The 17,834-nt window shown below is 40.0% G+C and overlaps 1 protein-coding gene across 1 annotated transcript; it reads left to right on the top strand.

Moving 5' to 3' along the window:
* The first annotated feature begins 4,355 nt into the window (after positions 1-4,355).
* LOC104519068 (claudin-19) lies at positions 4,356-17,053 on the top strand. Its single transcript, XM_010173257.1, has 5 exons — positions 4,356-4,575; positions 12,905-13,069; positions 13,221-13,302; positions 15,470-15,580; positions 16,954-17,053. The coding sequence occupies exons 1-5, from the start codon at positions 4,356-4,358 to the stop codon at positions 17,051-17,053; spliced, it is 678 nt and encodes a 225-aa protein (XP_010171559.1).
* Positions 17,054-17,834: the final 781 nt, after the last annotated feature.

Below are 17,834 nucleotides of genomic sequence, written 5' to 3'. Positions count from 1 at the left end.
ACCTTTCCTCACCTCACTTCACTTCGCCTCGCCTCACCTCACCTCGCCATCGGGCTGCTCCAGCAAAGGGCTGTGTGGGGCTGACCAGGCGCAAGGCAGCAGCTCCCGCCCCGCAGCCTCCTCTCAGGCCTCTCCGCCATGCCCTCCGTCGCCCAGTTGGGTGCCCCCAGGTGCCTTGCAGTCCTCTTGCTGCCGGCCAGGGCTCCCAGTCTGGCCCTGTGCTGCTCTTCCTGGCCCGATCTTCGTGCCAGCAGTGCGGCTGGGTGGCTCCCTGCGGGGCTGGTGAGGCGGCATGCAGGCAGAGAGCAGTCCTTGCCCAGCTGGTGCCGTGAACACCAACGCTCTCCTGAAATTAAATGGAAAAAGAAAATAGCAGTGTTTGCTTTGAAAACAACTTGTAATTGGTAAGCTTCAAGAAGTTGCACACACCTTTCCAGTTATCTGTGTTTCCATGGAGATACTAATGGGACAGCCAAGCAGCCTACACGGCAGTCACGCCTGGGCCTCCAGAGATCAGAGTGCAGAGCTGCCAAAATCCAGCAGCTGGATAAACAAGTGTTTTATCTCAGAGGTGCATGGGGAGGACAAGAGGCAGCAGCCATGTGTCGCAGCAGGAAAAGTTCTCCAGGGCTGTGAGGAACGCGCTCCATGGCAGAGCGGTTGTGCTGTCTCCAGACCTGGAGGCTGCTCTCTTGTGTCTGGAGGAGGCTTGGGTGACCTGACCCAACGTTGAAGCTGTGCTTTAGTGGGAGGTTGGCGTCAATGGAGTCCCTTCCAACCCAAATTATTGATAGTTCATTGTGTGAGGGGAGAGTTAATAGCAAGATGAGAATGATCTGTGTATTGTGATTGAAAGTGGCTACAAGCCTGATTAGACTATTAATAAGTTACACCAGCTTCAGGAGCATGGTTACAAAGTCAAACTGTTTGGAAGTGGAGAGGAAATAGAGGAAATTAATTAACATTGTTTGTTTGGTGGTTTTGTTGGAGTTTTTTTGTAACAAGTAAAAGAGTTTGCCTTCACGACTCAAGGACAGACTCTGACCTGAGGAAACCTCTATAAGGTTATGGTGGGAGACTGCTCTAAGTGGTTTAGTACTGTATTTAAATCTGCATTTTATCTCTTTCTGATTGCACTGGAGGCCGTGGGTCAGCCTCAGAATTTGCTTGAACTAAGAAATGATTAGCAGGTTCAAAGACGTATCTTGCTGGTGTTAAAATTTATATATACATACATAAATTAAGCCAGTGTTGTAATCAATGCTCTGTCTCAGTTTTTCTATGTAACAAAATGAAAAAGAAGTAAAAGAGTTTTTTAACTTTCCAGTTTAGACAATTTTATCATTTGTTTTTGCCTCCAGAGACCTTCTAATCTGGAGTGATTTGTTTGTTTAAGTGACAAATATCTTTCTTTGTTAACCCTTCCTATCCTGTGTTCAAGCCGCATATATTTTGGCTGTGCTGTTTTTAATGTTAAGGTGATCTTTTTGCTTCCCCAGGGCTTATTTTTATCACATTACAGCTCTTGTATATAGCCTATGTGTGCAATTTGCCAGGGATGATGCTCTGGGCTTTATGTATTTATTTGGTTTTGGTTTATGGTCATTCTCCTTTGGACAGTTGTGAAGCATATTTGCTACTAGTTGTGCCATCATCTCAAATCTATAAACAGTGGCAGTGTATGGCAGCTGGTACAGTCAGGGCCTGCAGGGTAGGGCGTACATAGTACAGGTTGAAAGAGGAGGATGGATGTGGTGTTGGTTGAAGCAACAAGCTGTTTGCTTTTGAAAGCTTCTCTTTTGCAGATGGTTTCTATAAGCAAACTACTACCATGTTAAAGCAATGTGTTTTGGTGGCATTACTTTTATTGTTAAAACTGCAAGAGTGGTAAGAAATCAGCACTGCCATCACATGGGGACTGCAGTCTTGTGCATGACTGGTGGTCCAGAGGGAATAAAGGTATTGTCTGGACTGTCCCGTGGGGTTTGTGTGGTAGCAGCAGGTTCAGGAAGGGATGAGTGAGCGTGGCTCCTTGGGCCACAGAAAGACAAAGAGAGGAGACAACAGCAGCAAAGTGGTAGCAGAGCTGTCCCAGGCTGCTGGACAGGCCTGGAGCCAGGGAGGTCTGTCCTGCCTCTAGCCATGTCTGAAATCACAGTTTTGTTTGTTAACGTGATCCACTGGACTGGTGTCTCTCTGCACTGATTACTGATACCAGGGCTTAAATGCTGCCAGGGAATTATAAAAAAAAAAAAAAATGAAGTTTTTTAAACAAGCAAACAGCCTTTCCTGCCTTTTAAAAATTTTTTTTCTCTCCCCACTGGCCCTTATTTTACCCACTGGAGATGTGCATTTCAGGAGAGGCTCTAGGGCTCTCTGCTCCTGCCTTGTGTGGCATATTGATATATGACCCATCACTGGGCTCCCAATCCTCACTGAGACACTAGACCCGCTCCCTGGCCCCTGAGGATTCAAATACCAGCACTGCATGCTTTGCTTTCTAAGTAGTAAAGGTTTTCTTTGCATGCTTGTCTTAAGGAGATCTGGAAAACAAAACACCTTTCAGTTGGTCCATCGTGCACCATGCTATGAAAGTTTATTCTTGCCACTTTACATCGCCCTGTATATTGAAATGTTGCCATCAAGATTCAGACCACATGTGCACCTTTCTGTTGAGGAGTATGCACCCTTAGTGAGGAGCTCATGGATGTTGTATCATCTCTAACATGTGCATTAATACGGGACAGTCATTTTAAGGGTGGGAGAAGGACTCTTACAGTGGTATTTGTAGTCCTGCTGTAACGTGGTTGAATTTGGCTCAAGGTGGAGGAAGGTTGTAATTCTGTATTCGTGAAATCTAGTTTCCATGCGTCCTCACTTTGAAACATAAGATATTTAAAATTATTGTATTTTAATGAGAATTTTGTGTTTACAACTGTGATTTATGTCCTACCTATAGTGATGGTGCAGAGCATATTGTTTTACCTTCTTTTCCTTACTGCCAGGAATTAATTGTGGTTGCACGGGTCATACCTGTGTAATATGCAGAAACATTAATTTGGATTATTGGCCTGCCCATGTGGTGTGAAGTCTGCTTGATTTTGTTGCTTAACTTAAATATATCATTTATTTAAGATATTCTCTGTTGACAGTTAAGTGTGTTTTGAAGAGGTTACACAATCACTTGAGACACAAATGCTCCCTCCTCAATGTGAGATTAAACTTTTATAGTGGAATATACACATTTTTAAGAGTGGAATAAACTTAATCCTTCTTCCCTTGTGCAAACAAATCCCAAGTGTGGCAGTCATTTAAAATGAATTATTATGGGAGGAGGCTTGAATTCTTCTTTCTTTTAGTACAGAAAACTTGCATAGTCCTTCACAGGGTGGGCTGCATCCTAAAACAAATCCTGTCTTCAATTGCTTGGCCATCTTATATGAGCACAGGCCTCCTTTCATGAAAACAGTGTCTTGGTGACAAGTGCAAGTTTTGAGTAAAACAATCATTGTGAAAATTGTAATAATATTTTCCTGTATTGCTTTAGAGCCTGATGGTGCATGGGCAGCTCAGTGGCACTGACAAAGCAAATTATATGACAATGGTTGCCAGGTTAATCTGAGCATTTTTGGTGCTAATTTACATGATTTTCTTGTAATTTTCTGATGTGAGTTGCTCATTTCACTGAAACCTCACTGTAGCAAGAAGCCATGCCTGAGCCTTTGTGCAACAGTCGGGCAGAGCTTTAGCCCTGGGTCCTTGATTTTTAGAATGGGGGGAAAGGTCCGAGTACGAAACTTCCAGTTGTTTGATCAAACTGGTCCTCACAAAGTGCTGACACTAGTGTCTAGCAGGAGGGTAGATGAAACAGGTTAGAAACATATCAGAAACGTGAGTATCAAATTTTGGTTTGTTTTAAATTTGTATTGATAGACATTGTAATTGGGAGATGGATAATTTATTCAAGCATTGAATAGTTTTAATTTTAAAAGATTTGAGATAGCAAACAAGAAAAGAACAGATGAAACATGGCAAATTCAAAGTAGAGAATTCCTCAGATGGGTCCTCTGGTTTTGTTCTGTTGGTATTTTTTGCGGTAAGCATGTATGCTCATAAAAGTGTTCCTAAGAAAATACTCAGATGTCATAGAATATTTAAGTATTCCAATTTTAAAATGAGATTTAGATTCCGGTTCTACAGTTCCCTTATGTGATAAATTATTTTGTAGGAAGGTATGTTTTTGGTGTTTTTGTAAAGGTCAGGCTTGTGTAAAGATAACTCCATATACTGTTTCAACAGGTTTCTAGTATCGGACATTTTGGGGGGCTTCTTTGAAAACAACTTCTGTCAGAAGAATGGCATCGTCTTCTCTACAAATCTGTGCATTGCTGCTGGCTTTAGCAGGATTCACCATTTCCCTTGTTACTACCATGTCTAACAGATGGAAAATTGCGGACACCGCAACAGGGCTAGCTACTGCAGACTGGATTTCTGAAGGTCTTTGGATGGACTGTGGAGTGACTGCTTTTGGGTCAATAGAGTGCAAGAAATTTCTCTACATGTTGAGTTCAGACAGTAAGTGCACGTGGCATATGTATGTAAAATCCAGGGATGTATTTTTATTCCTTCTTTCTGGACAGCATGTAAGCGCGGTTGGGCAGCATATACTGTGGTTGTCACAGAGGGTCTCTTATGGACAGGATTTGTCCTGAAATACTTGCAGACGGATTAAAGGGCCCCAGTGAAACCCATATATTTCACCCTGCAATTCATCTCAGTAACTGTTGTGGCTTTATTGCCATCTCTATTGTGTTGGCATAGAGGTATGGGTGGTATACAATTAATCTAAGATTTTTTGTTGTTGTTTTGGAAGAAATAGTATCCTTTTACTCAGCCTAATTCTTAATTACAAGCAGATCATAGGTCATTGAGCGCTGGTGCTTGTTTGTGCTTTGGTGTGAGACGGCTTTGTAGATATTCCAGAACTTGTTTGATGCTTTGTGCTAAATCTGTGTATTTGTTCTGGAATATCTCAGAGGCGTCCGGCTTAAAATACATCTGTGCGACTGATGCTTTTGTGCTTTCTGAGGTAGACTGTGGTAGCAGGGAAGTTTATCTGCAAATAGAAAGAGAAGAATTTTCTTCATAGGGACTGAAAATTATTTGTTTGGATTATTCTTGATTTTTAAAATATCTTTCTGTAAACACATTTTTTATGGTAAAGGACTAGGAAGGACCAACATTTAAGTTCTGTAGAAACAGTAACAGTATAGCCTTTGACAACCGGTGTTGTGTTTAACTTTGCAACTTAAACAGAACTTTGCATTTATTCTTTTACAACTTTCACTATTGTGCAGTCACTTTATGAGTTATATCATGGAATCTTTTCTTCCCTGCTTTATAGATACCTGATTACTGTCATTGCTGTTTGTCTGGACTCTTTCCAGCTGATTTATTCCCAATGCACAGTGCTCAAAACTTACAAATACCACGTCTCACAGACTATGAACGCTTGTTTTTCATGACACAAACATGGACTCCACTGGAGTCAGAGCTGCTTAACTGTAAGACAGATCTCTAAAATGTGAGAATTTAACTCTCAAGGGTTAACTCTCAAGATTCAGCATATTTGTGGTTCTTCCTCAGGGCCCTGACTTCAGTGGCCTCATCTGCTTTCATGATGATGGTGCTAGTTTAAGAATAACTATCAACATCCTGTAATGAGGCCCGGAATTTGTAGCCTCAAAAGGTGGCTAATCATATTCTTTCAAGGATTTAAAAAAAATACTCATTTTGTCAGATACAGTGTCAGCTTTTCCTATTGTTCTGGTACCAGTATCAGAATGCTCCTCTCCAAGACTTCCTCTATGTAGATACCAGGGTGTCTAAGTTTCATCTAGAAACTTAGATATGATTTCTGGAAGTTCATGTAATGAGACGGGGCCAACAGTCCTTCATTTCTCGTATGTGGTAGCAAGATGGCACGGCAGCTCTGCCTTGCCTCACATAACAGGGAGAAACAGATGTTTCAGCCCTAGTATGGAGACAAATAGTGTCAATGTGGGACAGCCTCCTTTTTTAAAAATACAGTTTCATTACACCCAACATGGAAAGAAAATATTCCCCAAGAACAGAAGAGTTCCTGGTGAACTGAAGAAGTCACCTCCCAGGGGTTGTTTTCCCTCCCTTCCTGCAGCCCCCATAATTGGAAGACTCTTGGTTGGCAGGACTTGGTGAATCATCTTCAGCTGTTCAAAGAACTGCGTGTCCCCTAAAATCAGAGTGGGGTTCCTCATGCCAACTGACGGGCATGTCATGTGGCTGCCTGGAGTGTAATCGCTGTCTGTCGCAGGGCTGTTTCTCCTACAGTGCTCAGTCAGCATTCCTGGGTCTTGAAACAAATCTGCAGAAGTGATCAAAAAGGTAAAGCTCCTGTTGGTCAAACATTTAAGCTGTTAATGTTTTCAGTATTTTTTTTCTATATTGGCTGATCTGATTTTAAAAAATACTATTTCTGCCTGTAAACCATTTCTCAACCATATTACATGCTAATGTGCTCTGTTTTGAGAATATCAGAGGGGTTAAGAACAATTTTTCTCCTTTGTTGTGTATTAGTATGGTCATACATGGTCATGTCTTGGCATGTCTATATTACCATTTTACTTACATCAGGAGTACACTTTTGTAATTAATGTTCCAATTATTCTTAATTACTGCACTCAGTTTGCATTGTGAAGTGGTATTGGAATGTGCACATTGGTTTCCTCGTGGATGAAGCAAAGCAGGGAAATATGCTCCAGGAATGCACCTCCAGAACTGCAGCAGCTGGTGGGTGTTCAGTTCACCTGACTGGGTTAGAGCAAGTCTGAAGGAAAACTCCCGAGTCGCGGGAGGAGTTGATGTGAAGCTGTCAACACCAACTCTTTTATTCTGCTGATGCAGAGCCTCCTGCTGAGCAGCATTCGCTGTTATGTTCATAGCTTACCAAGCCATAGTTTATGAAATTTAGTGAAGAATAACCCTATACTCTTCAACACCACTGAAGACTGATTTCCTTAAGGGAATGATTAAAATGCCTGGTGCCATATAGGAAAAACTCATGCATTCCAGATCTGCAGTTTGATCTTTTCTGTTTATATGTGTGCTTTATGTCTGCCTGTTGAAATAGCTTTCTTAATTAGGAAGAGGTTTGGGGTTTTTTTTAATTAAATTCTTATTTTTTTTTTTTTAATCCTTAGCAGCAGTGTAAAATCTGGGAAAACTGGATTCAAGGTCTCAACTAAACTCAGCTTTGAAAGTGCTGTCAGCAGAAGTGATCACTGAGGTCACCATGGTAGCACCTGTGTACGGATAAATTAATTTGAAACTCTGAAGGGCTTTTAATGGGATGCAGATACTCCAGTATACTGGTACCATGTGTTCATTTTACTATGCCATCATTTTTCAAATTGCAGTGACTTAGCAGAAGGAGGGAATTCTGCAAAAGTCACCTGAGAAGACCAAATCTTACCACACACAATCTAGTTTCTTTAAAAGATGCCAAGTACAGAGCTGCACAGGATCACACTAGCTGTGCTGCCAAATCTGCTCTTATTTAAAGCAATGGCAATGATCTTCTTAGCTGCCAAGGGAGCAGAAATGTTGCGATAGCACCGTAGTATCCTTTTGCAGCTGAGCCTACCAACCTACAGCATCAGGTCAAAGTGACCAGTGAATTTTGAAAAAAACCCAAGATAGCAGTTCTGGGCCAGCTGGGACTCAATGGCTGATCCTTCTTGTGGTCTTTCTGTAAATGCCGTGAATCTGTTACTGTGCTGTGTCATGGCAGGATCGTTTTATGAAGAAACTCTGACTCCATTTCCTGGAGATAAGAGCAGGTTATCACTGCAAGAGATGGTTAACCCTGTTTGGATACACAAGTAGTTTAAGGTATTAACATTAGTGGGTGATGTGCATTGAGTCTATGATTTTGTCAAGTCAAGAGCAGAAGCAAGTAAACCAAGTTTAACGTCCTTCTGCTTTGCCTGGAATAGATGGTGGTTTGTTTTTTTTTTTTTAATACAAAGATATTCTGACAAGCAGATGCAACCAGCTGATATGTGTTATTTTTCATAGAGCTGTTTCCCCTCCTCATTTTATTCCTTTTGAGATAGGTCTGTCACACTGGCTCATTATATTTCATTTCTGTGGAACATGCATTATTACAATTGTATTCCAGTGTAAGCGGGACTATTTTTAAGACTGAATGTGTTTAACTACAGATCAATAGACTGTAAACTATTAATGGAAACCACTCATCCACAGACTTAACCTTCCTGAAAGAAGCTGTCTGTACAGTTGCTATGGATCACTTTGACCATAACTCCAAAAAATGTGCTACATTTTCTAGCAACAGAATAAATTTCCTGTTCTCAAGCTTTTTCATGCCTGAGTCATCAAGAAAACAACACAGTAAAGCTTTTTGATTTGAGATCAATAATAAAGTTACAAACAATTTTAATCTTGTATAAACCCTATTTGACTTCAGAGCAGAGACAGAAATAAAATATTTGCCAATGTTATCACTCTTACAAGATACTTTGTAGGAATACTGACTGGACTTTCTAAGCTGAGACTAAGAGTAGGCTCATTTTGTTACTTCTCATTAGAAAAAGAATCAATATTGTTATTTTTTTAAATGTTAATATCTTTATCATGAACTGCTCCCACTTATTGTCATGCACTGTAAGCCTTATCTCTGGGGTTGAGCAAAGAGCAAAGGTAGCCTCATTTTGGAGTGAAACTCGGAGATAAAACAGCAAGGAGGCTTCTGAAAGGCTTCACTTGATTGTAATCTAATTATAGGGATATTTAACTGTTACTACTCACAAGCATGACTGCTGCGTTGGAAATTGTTGGTTTTCTTTTGTGCTTGGGTGGGTGGGCAATTATTGGAGCTACTTTGCCGAATAATTACTGGAAAGTCTCCAGTATACATGGTAGTGTGATCACAACGTCTACATTGTTTGAAAACCTGTGGAAGAGCTGTGCAGAAGACAGCACTGGAGTATCCAACTGCAGAGAATTTGACTCTATGCTTGCACTGCCTGGTATGTGACTTTGCGCAGTCTTGTTTATATTGCTTAAAAATTTGTGGGGAAAAAAGTTGGAAGTGTTTTGTTTTGGTAACCTAGTGGTACTGGAAAATAACTGGCCAAGAAGGACTCTGTGGGTTGAAGTAATAAAAATCTCTTAAGCAGCAGAATGTGTCAAGCACATTAGGAAAGGCTATAAAATTAAGCGAATGAAGTCACTTGATCAAGGCTTTATTTTAATAGGCATTTTAAATATGGTGTAAGCTGTTTTCTAGCATCTTGTGGGAGGAATTAGTAGGAGACATTTTCTAACACATCTTATGACAGTTCCATGTTTATTTGGAATTATTGTTTGGGCCTTCTTTTGCAACACTTGATAACCAATGTACTATAGCTGGAGTTTTTACATATAATATGTAAGAAATACTATTTATAGCTAAGAAGTGGTAGTGTTTTTTTCTGTGTTGAGACTGAAAATCGTAGATAATGCAAGAAATACAAGTATATATTATACATATAATAACTTAGTGTATTATGAGTATATTTTATACAATGAGTATATATTATAAATTAATATATTTGCCAGGACTTGTTAACTAATGTTTTGTTGGATGAGGTTCAAAAGGTCAGAAAATTTAGATGTGCTGGCTCCTCTACTCTGTACCGGTCTTTAGCAGAACTGTGGTTTGTCTCAAATGCTCAGCTAAGGCAATATTACTGTTTATAGACAGTAAAGCTATTTTTTATTAATCTTGAATAATTCACTATGTAGATACTTATCCCAGAATAAAAATGCCTTCCTACTTAGTTGAATCTACACCGGGATGTGGCTCAACTACATAGGAAGCAGGATACTCCTAATCTGAAGAATGTGTAATATGGGATTAGTGGGAATGAGGTATTAAATTCACTTTCTCTCTGTCTGAAATAAACTAATGTTGTTGACCATCTCTGACACTAGTATAGCAATTCTCTGTAACTGTCTAATTATGTTCCATATTTAGGGAATAATCTGTTCTTTTCATCTGTCAGTGTTATCTAACAATTTGCTTTAAAATGCATGTGTATATTAAGAAGAACATAACCCTATATAAAATTCTTAGACTCAGCAATAGCAGGATCATGTCTGTTGGGCATTATCCTCTGCAGAGCGCTTATGTGAGTGTGCATTTGGTTCAGGTATAAAGTCCCGACACTGACTCTAAGCGGCATCTTGTCACAGATGTATTTACAGGTGGTGCTGCCTCTGAGAGTGTGATGGAGCTCCCATGCCTGCCGATGTGAGCAATGGGCCCTATCGGGTCAGCAACTTGCAGCTGCTGAGAAAAAAGTAGGGTTTAAAGAAATTGGGTGTAGGGGGGCCAAAAAGAGCATCATGAGTGGATATGTTAAAGCAAAAGAAAAAGGAAGGCAAGCAACAGCAAGGCTCCTGGAGAATTGCAGATAGCAACCTGGAGTCAGCAGGGAGGAAAAATGGGACCCGACAAAAAGTAAATGAATAGGCCAGGCTCTGAAAGTGAATTTGTGAAGATTAAATGCGATCCATTGAAGAGGAGACCAGTTACTTTGTTGAGAAGATGGCAGTGTGTTTGCGGGGTATTGGCAGGGGGAAGAGGAAGGGAAAAGCAGCTTGCAGCATTGTAGAGGAAAAAATGGTTTTAGAAAGGAGAACTGAAAAAGCAACAAGTTGGAAGACTTTGAAATTGTAGAAAAAGTTGAGAAGACAGTTTGGCAAACTGGGCAGAAAGTGGGGTTGGTAGCAATGGGGCTGAGCAAATAGTTGGGACCACCAAGAAATGTGTGTAGCACTTGCAGGTATGAGCCAAGGCAGACTAAAAATTATCATGGGTAGTTTAAGTGTGTTTCAAATTGTTGTTAGAAATTTAGCTGAAACTGCTGCAGCAGAATATGCTAAGGGTTGAGAGGAGGGAAAGAAAAAAAAGAAAAAAACCAAAAGTGTCTTTTCCCTTTCATCAGAAGAACCCTAAAGATTTTCTATGAAGGTTTCCTTATTGACAGCTGAGCTGCTGAGCAATGTGGTATACCTCTGGTTTTTGTTCTGTGCGTGGGTAATACTAGACTTGGATCTTCGAAACAGGTTTAGAGCTTTTGAATTCAGCAAGCCATTAGCCCAAATCAAAGTGTTTGAACTCAGGATCTTTTTTAAAGCAATATTGCATAACATTGAAACCGTGACTGACTACTATGTCTAGCTAGCACTCTCTATCTAGTCACAACTAGAGCTGACATTTGATGTAAAGCGATTGTTAACTGCCAAATGCTTTTAAACTTTTTTTTTTCTTGTTAAGATTCCATAGGAGTTTCTTCCAATGACAGGATTTTAGGATAATTTCTTACAATTAATATTGGTTAATAAAATTAACTGACTTTGTATCTTGTTTAATGAGCTCATTTTTAAGATGAAGACAACAGGAAGCTGAGCTTTCTAGACTGTGAAGTGAGCTGACCAGTTAAGGCTGTTGAGGTTATCATGTTGTGGTACAAAGAAAAAAAGGAAATCTCTTGGCTTGCAAAGCAGTTAGCCCGAGGGTATGCTTGGGCATCCTGGAGAGATATGGGCAGTCCCATTTAGTATTGCTGGAGTCCCAAAGACCTGAAATATAAGTTGTTGGATCTCTGCTATGGGTAATTCCTGCTGCCAGGCTGCAAGATCCCAAACTAGACAGCAGCGTTGGAGTTGAGTGCTTGTCCTAACTGTATCTTCTGCAGGCAAAACCCTTAAACTGGTAACGGTACTTTGATGGGTCTTTCCACTTCTATTACCCTTTGTATTTTTTTCCAGGAAATTTTAAAATTGATGCTTAACAGAACATTTATTCCTTGAGCAATGTTATCCTTTAATGCTTCTGTGTATTTATCTCATGACTGCTTATTCCTGCCTTTGATACCTCTCAAGCCTGCAGGACCAATATTCTTGAGCCACATAAAGCCATACAGCCCACTGAGACTGAGCATGAATCTATCACTGCACCTCCTGTTTCTGTGACTGGTGGTTGTTGTCTGGAGAGTTACGGGCTCGCTCCACTACAGAGCCAGAGAGCAGGTTACCATGTAGGACACAGAGGTGATCTGGGAGTGTGAGCTTGCATGTTAGCATCAGCAATGTGGCTGTCCAGACACAGCCCACTTCAGGCCCTTTTGATGTGTGGTTAGCAGCCAAGACCGGCTGGATTGGTGACACCTGGTGTGTTTATCTCATAGCAAAGGTGCCAAAGTGCCATTTGACCTGAAATCTGCCAAATCCAGAGTGCCATTTTAAAGGAGCCCAAAGTCCCTGTCTGACCTTCCTTCTTAAGAAGGCTGGTTAATATTTTGTTCTGGTTTGTTTTGTTTTTGTGTTTGTTTTGTTTTTTTTTTTTTCTTTTTCAATTGATACCTAAGCGGGAAGACGAGGAGTTTAACTGATGCAGAATTGTACCAAATTCCCTAATGTGCCCATACCAGCTGTAACCTCCCAACAGGAGTTGGTCTTAGGTGGCCTGTGTGCTCAGTGACACAGGTGTAAGGAAGTCACCAGGACTTGTGAGTAGGAGATGTAATTCTTCTGTAAATGACCATATATGCTGCTATGCATTTTCACACTGAAGATGGGCCATGAAGGGCTTGCTATAATTTTTCAGGGTTTACTAAAGGCCCGATAGGATTTACTGAGCTTATAAAGGGTTTGGATGCTTCTCTGAACCAAATAACAAAGTTGGACAAGCTTCTACTTCTGTTCATTTTGTCACTCCCTCTAATCACTTTTTTCAGCACAAGATTAATTTAAATTCTGTATAGATCCTGATTTGTTTTCTCTTTTTCTGTCTTAGCTCATATTCAGGCTTGCCGTGCCTTGATGATTGCTTCCATCCTCTTGGGATTCATAGCTACAGTGCTCTCGCTGCTTGGTTTGAAGTGCACAAATGTTGGGTTGAGCGATGAAGATGCAAAAAGGAAGTTTGCTGTCACGGGAGGATTTCTCTTTATTTTAGGAGGTAATAGCAGGGCTGAAATGAGAATGCTATCAATACTGTGTATCGCTTTCACAGCTAGACTAAATGAAATGAACACTTGTTCTTGGTTTAAAGTTGTTACTGCCATTAAAGGAATCGTTCACCTGTGTGCTTTTTAAACTTTTTCTGGTAGGTCTCTGCTCCATGGTTGCTGTTTCTTGGTACGCTGCGATGGTTACTGCTCAGTTCTTTGACCCATTGTTCGCTGGAACCAAGTAAGTGAATAGATCTGTCATACCAAACTCCATCATGTGTTATAGACAGCTGCACTAACCTCAGCTGCTCCAGAGTTGCAGAACCTGGATGGATCCTGTTATCCAGTCCCACAGTAAGAAAAATCTGTATTCAGGGAAACTTTTCACCTCAGAGATGTTTGCTGTCGGTGGGGATGGAGGAGAGGTCTCTTCTGGAAAGTTTAGTGAATGTGTGGGGAATATCATTCCCACATCTGAGGAGTTTCTGTGCTGTGTTTACATTTTCTTGTGAGACTCAATTAAGCACACATCTCAATGCTATGAAGAAGAAAAGGTCTTATTTTTCTTCGTCATTTAGACCAAGAGGTGGAAAATTCTAGCTACAGCTGGAATATAATGCCTCAGATGTACAAGGAAATGTAAACTGTACAGAAACCGCCTTGACCTGCATACTAGTGACCCACAGATAGCTGAGAAACGTCACTGAAGTGTGCTGCTTGTCTTAAAGAAGTAAAAAAATATTTTTTACTATATATTAACAGCTCAACATTTGTTTGCCTTATGAATTAAAATGAGGCAACGTTTGTGGGACTGCCAGCTCATACAGTTGCGCACAAGCAAGTTTGGAGGTATAAAAGCCTTATTCTTGTCTGACATAAAAGCAACAGTCTTCAAAACCAAATGCCCGCTTATAGCACCTTATCTAGGTCAATAGATTTAGCAATGAGGAACAGGGGTGGAGGCAAAGAGGCCTCTCCTTCAGAGAGGGGGATAAAGGAAGAGGAAAACATAATATATTGTCTGTGGAACATGAGAGAGCTTGTTTGGGCAAGAGGGGACATTCATAATTTGCCAGTGCCTCTACCAACTATATAATTTTTAGATCAGTAAACCAGAAATCGTTAGTTGCTAGGATCATATTTGAAGTGTCTTGTAAGTTTCCTCCTGAGGATCAATTCAGAGAAGCCAGAGGTGAAATGCTTTGTTATGAACCAAAGTACTTCAAGCAATTGCTTTGGATGTTTGTCAGTTTTCCCTGTTTTCAAAGAAGCACTTACAAAGAAATTGCACTTGTGAATACTTTTTGTTGTTTTATATCCCCTTGAGAGAATTATATGAAGGGTAATAAATACGTTAGAGGACCGAAACAACTGTTGATAAGGAATTTCAGTTAGTGGGATAGTTAGTGAGTTTTATAGTTCTCTGGTATAGCTTTGGGGCTTCAACATCAATGCATGTTAATCAGTTACCAGATGGTTGCATTCAGTAGCTCAGGAAACCCTTTTTTTAATATTTAAACTTCATGTTTAAGACTATTGATTCACTAAGCAGTTCTTACTGAATTAACTTTGATCATTGGTAAAGCCAGACATGCTCTTGAGAAAGTTTGTGCTCCTTGGACTCTGTGAGATGGGTTTAAATTCAATTGCAGGCCACTATTGATCTTCACTCTGAAGAGGCTGGCAAATCTGTGTTTTCAGATTGCATTTTTTCTGGCCTGACTGGCAAATTAGTAAAGTTAACTGCTATTAATTCTAAGAGAAATTTCTTATACGGCTGTGAAGGCAACCTAAGTGCTCCTGCCAATCCCTCCTGTGTACTTTCCTTTGGTATAATGTCATATAACCACAGAGAGTGCTGAATATTCTTTAGGATATATAAGTTTGAATACTAGCCCTCTACAAATAGCTGCTTGTAGGTGATGTAGTGTTGTGTCCATAGACAGAAATAGAAAACTGATTTCTATGGTTAGCCTTTTCTCAAGACACAGACAGTAAGGTCCGAATCATTCAGTTTCACAAAATGACTTCAGTGGCACAGCCAATACAAGGGCAAAATGAGCGTTGTGGGCTGCACAGAAGTTATATTATTATCATTTATTATCACCAATTTATTAAATATATGCAAGTATTTATTGGTACTTATCTTTATGTTGCTTAGTACTTTCTGTTCTGTCACCAATTTGGCAGAGCACATAAATATACCTGTAAGAGTTTTACTGAACAGACACAAAGCCAGAACACCACCTGTTCTCCTCTGTTACCTGTTGAAGTACCTTTCAGTTAGCTGATCTACACAGACTAGAATTTGTTTGTTTGCATGATTTTGTGCACCTTATGGCTCAGTCTAAAATAATGGCTTTGTGATCCTGTTATATGCTGCTTCCATAAAATCTTTCATGTTTCAGATATGAACTAGGAGATGCTCTGTACTTAGGCTGGGCTGGATCTGTTCTTTATATGCTTGGTGGAATCTTACTGACCTGTTCATGCAAAGGGAAGAAAAAACAGGGCTACAGGTAATTTTGGATTTGTCAGTTGAAATAGCAGCTGTCCATTATATACTATTTTCTATCTCTATACTATTCTCTCTCCCTCACTTTCTGATAAAAATCTGGAGCCATATAAAGTACAATCAGGAAATTGTACCTATTAATTCAGTGCTATGGCATGGCACAGACTTGTGATGGCAGGGAATGCTGTACCAAATGCTTGTACCTCCGAGACAGTGTACTTGTTGGTACTTTGCAGTCAGTGGCCACCTGTAACTAGTATTTGGTAATTCTGGGTACTGCTGATGGTTCTAAGATCTACATGATGAAAATGTGCAGTGAAAGAGCGAACTATCTATTGCCAAAAGAAAAGTATTATAATAAAGTCTTTCTGCAATACTCATTACTATTAAAATATTCAGATGCCATTTAATTTGCAGAAAATGTAATGGCATTTCCTTCCCAAAGCACATCCAGTTGATCATTAGATGGATATGATTTTTTCTCTTGTTCCTTATGGAAATGCCTTGTTGCGCCTCAAATCAGAAGAGCTGAGATTTCTGGCCTCAATATGCAACCTTGCCTGGATTTTTTTTTTTTTTTTTTTTCCAATCTTAAATTATGCACACATAGAGAAGGTCCCTTTCTGAAGGAGAAGGATGAAATTGTCAGGAATAGCAGAGGTCCATGTCTATCCAGAAGAACACAGATGTCATGGAGGCTGTACTGGCTAAGCTTGAGAGGATGATAACGTGGAAGGAAGCAGCTCACTGCTGCTATCTTTAATCTTAGGAAGTTACGTCAAAACACATAATAAATGAGAGTGTTCTTCTGATTCTCCATAGCCCAATCTGAAGCCATTTAAATTTTATGGTAATATTTCATCAGCCACATTGGACTTTCGATCTCACTCACCAGCCTTTGATACTAAGTACCAAATATCCTGAAATATCTTGAAAAATCACCTAAAACTGATGTATGAAGTAGAAGTTGAACATGATGAATGCCTCAAGGGCTTGGCTCCTGTTTTCCTTTCTTATCATCTTGATTCTTGTATTAAAAACTGCAGCTTGCACAAAGGCACTAAGGTCTAGATTCTCTTCTGCTTTAGAGACTTGACTAACATGCGAGGGAGAGCACATGTGGGTTAGGAATCCAGAGCATGTTTCTGGTTACAAGAGAGTGGGCCGTGCTGCCTGCCAAAGAGCCCATCTCTTTCCCCTTAACTACAAGACTGATGAGAACAATAGGCCTCTAGTTTCTGCACCTTTGTAAAGTACGTGCTATCGGTGGGTTGGATACAGACCTAAATATGTAACTTCCTAAGTATCTGAAGCTGTGGACATGTGTCTAATAGCTATTTTTTTGTATCCTTTTTTTTTTTCTTTCTTAATTTACAGTTGCAACAAATACGCATATTCAGCAGGCCAGGCAGCTCCTCAGCAGCGCATTTACACCAAAAACTCTGAGACAATCATAAGCAACAAAGAGTATGTCTAAACTTACCTTTTACATCACTTGTAACATTAGCAGGTTATGAACTCAAATAAAGAAGTGGCTACTTCCACGGCTCCAGTTCCAAGTTGCAATCTTTCATCTTAATTTGGAGCAGTACAAGGACGTATGGTTTTCAATGTAAATAGGAATGGTTTTCCAGGAATGTTTTCAAATGTAAATAGGTTTCTACAGAAAATGCTGTGATGTGAAATCCTGCAGCATGAAGGTTTTCTGCATGCCGAGAAGCCTGGTAAAATTTAACCAGAGTGCAGTGTTTCCTGACAGTCAAGAGCAACTGTATCTATTTCAGCTGACTCAAAAATGCGGAACTGATATGCTGTAGCTGACTGCCAGTTAATATGCCTTACAGTTAGAATGTGTTGTGTATTCATTAATGTTTAGCTTCCTACTTTTGTTTACCAGCTTTAGCTTTTGACAGGCAATAAACCTTATTTCACAGACTGACTGAAACAGATATATTTTTTTTATTTTATCATTGGTATCTTGGGCATCAATAAGGATATAGTCTATATACTGTGGGCTTGAAGCCTCATGTTATAATGAAACTCATATTAGAGTTTCAAGAGTCAAGATTTAGAAAAGCTAAAAAAACCCCAAACCCCTAACAACCATTCGCCTCCAAATCAGCTGATGTGCAACAAATTTGTTGTTGGTTGTAATGCAGACACCAAAGATAAATGCTACAGAATGAACCAAACACTGGAAGCGGAGAAAGTATCTGGTGTGAAAATGTTATGTGATAACTATGAAGATGATAGCCCCA

This window comes from Antrostomus carolinensis, unplaced genomic scaffold, assembly GCF_000700745.2.
Source record: "Antrostomus carolinensis isolate BGI_N321 unplaced genomic scaffold, ASM70074v2 scaffold38808, whole genome shotgun sequence".
NCBI lineage: Eukaryota > Metazoa > Chordata > Aves > Caprimulgiformes > Caprimulgidae > Antrostomus > Antrostomus carolinensis.
The sequence above is the reverse complement of the archived record's forward strand: the minus strand, read 5'-3'. Positions and strand labels throughout refer to the sequence as shown.

Excerpts from the sequence above, each read along its gene's own strand:
- LOC104519068 (XM_010173257.1), top strand. The coding sequence starts at position 4,356 with ATGGCATCGTCTTCTCTACAAATCTGTGCATTGCTGCTGGCTTTAGCA. Across the intron at positions 4,576-12,904 it reads CTACATGTTGAGTTCAGACA|CTCATATTCAGGCTTGCCGT; the intron begins GTAAGTGCACGT and ends TTTCTGTCTTAG. Across the intron at positions 13,070-13,220 it reads ATTTCTCTTTATTTTAGGAG|GTCTCTGCTCCATGGTTGCT; the intron begins GTAATAGCAGGG and ends TTTTTCTGGTAG.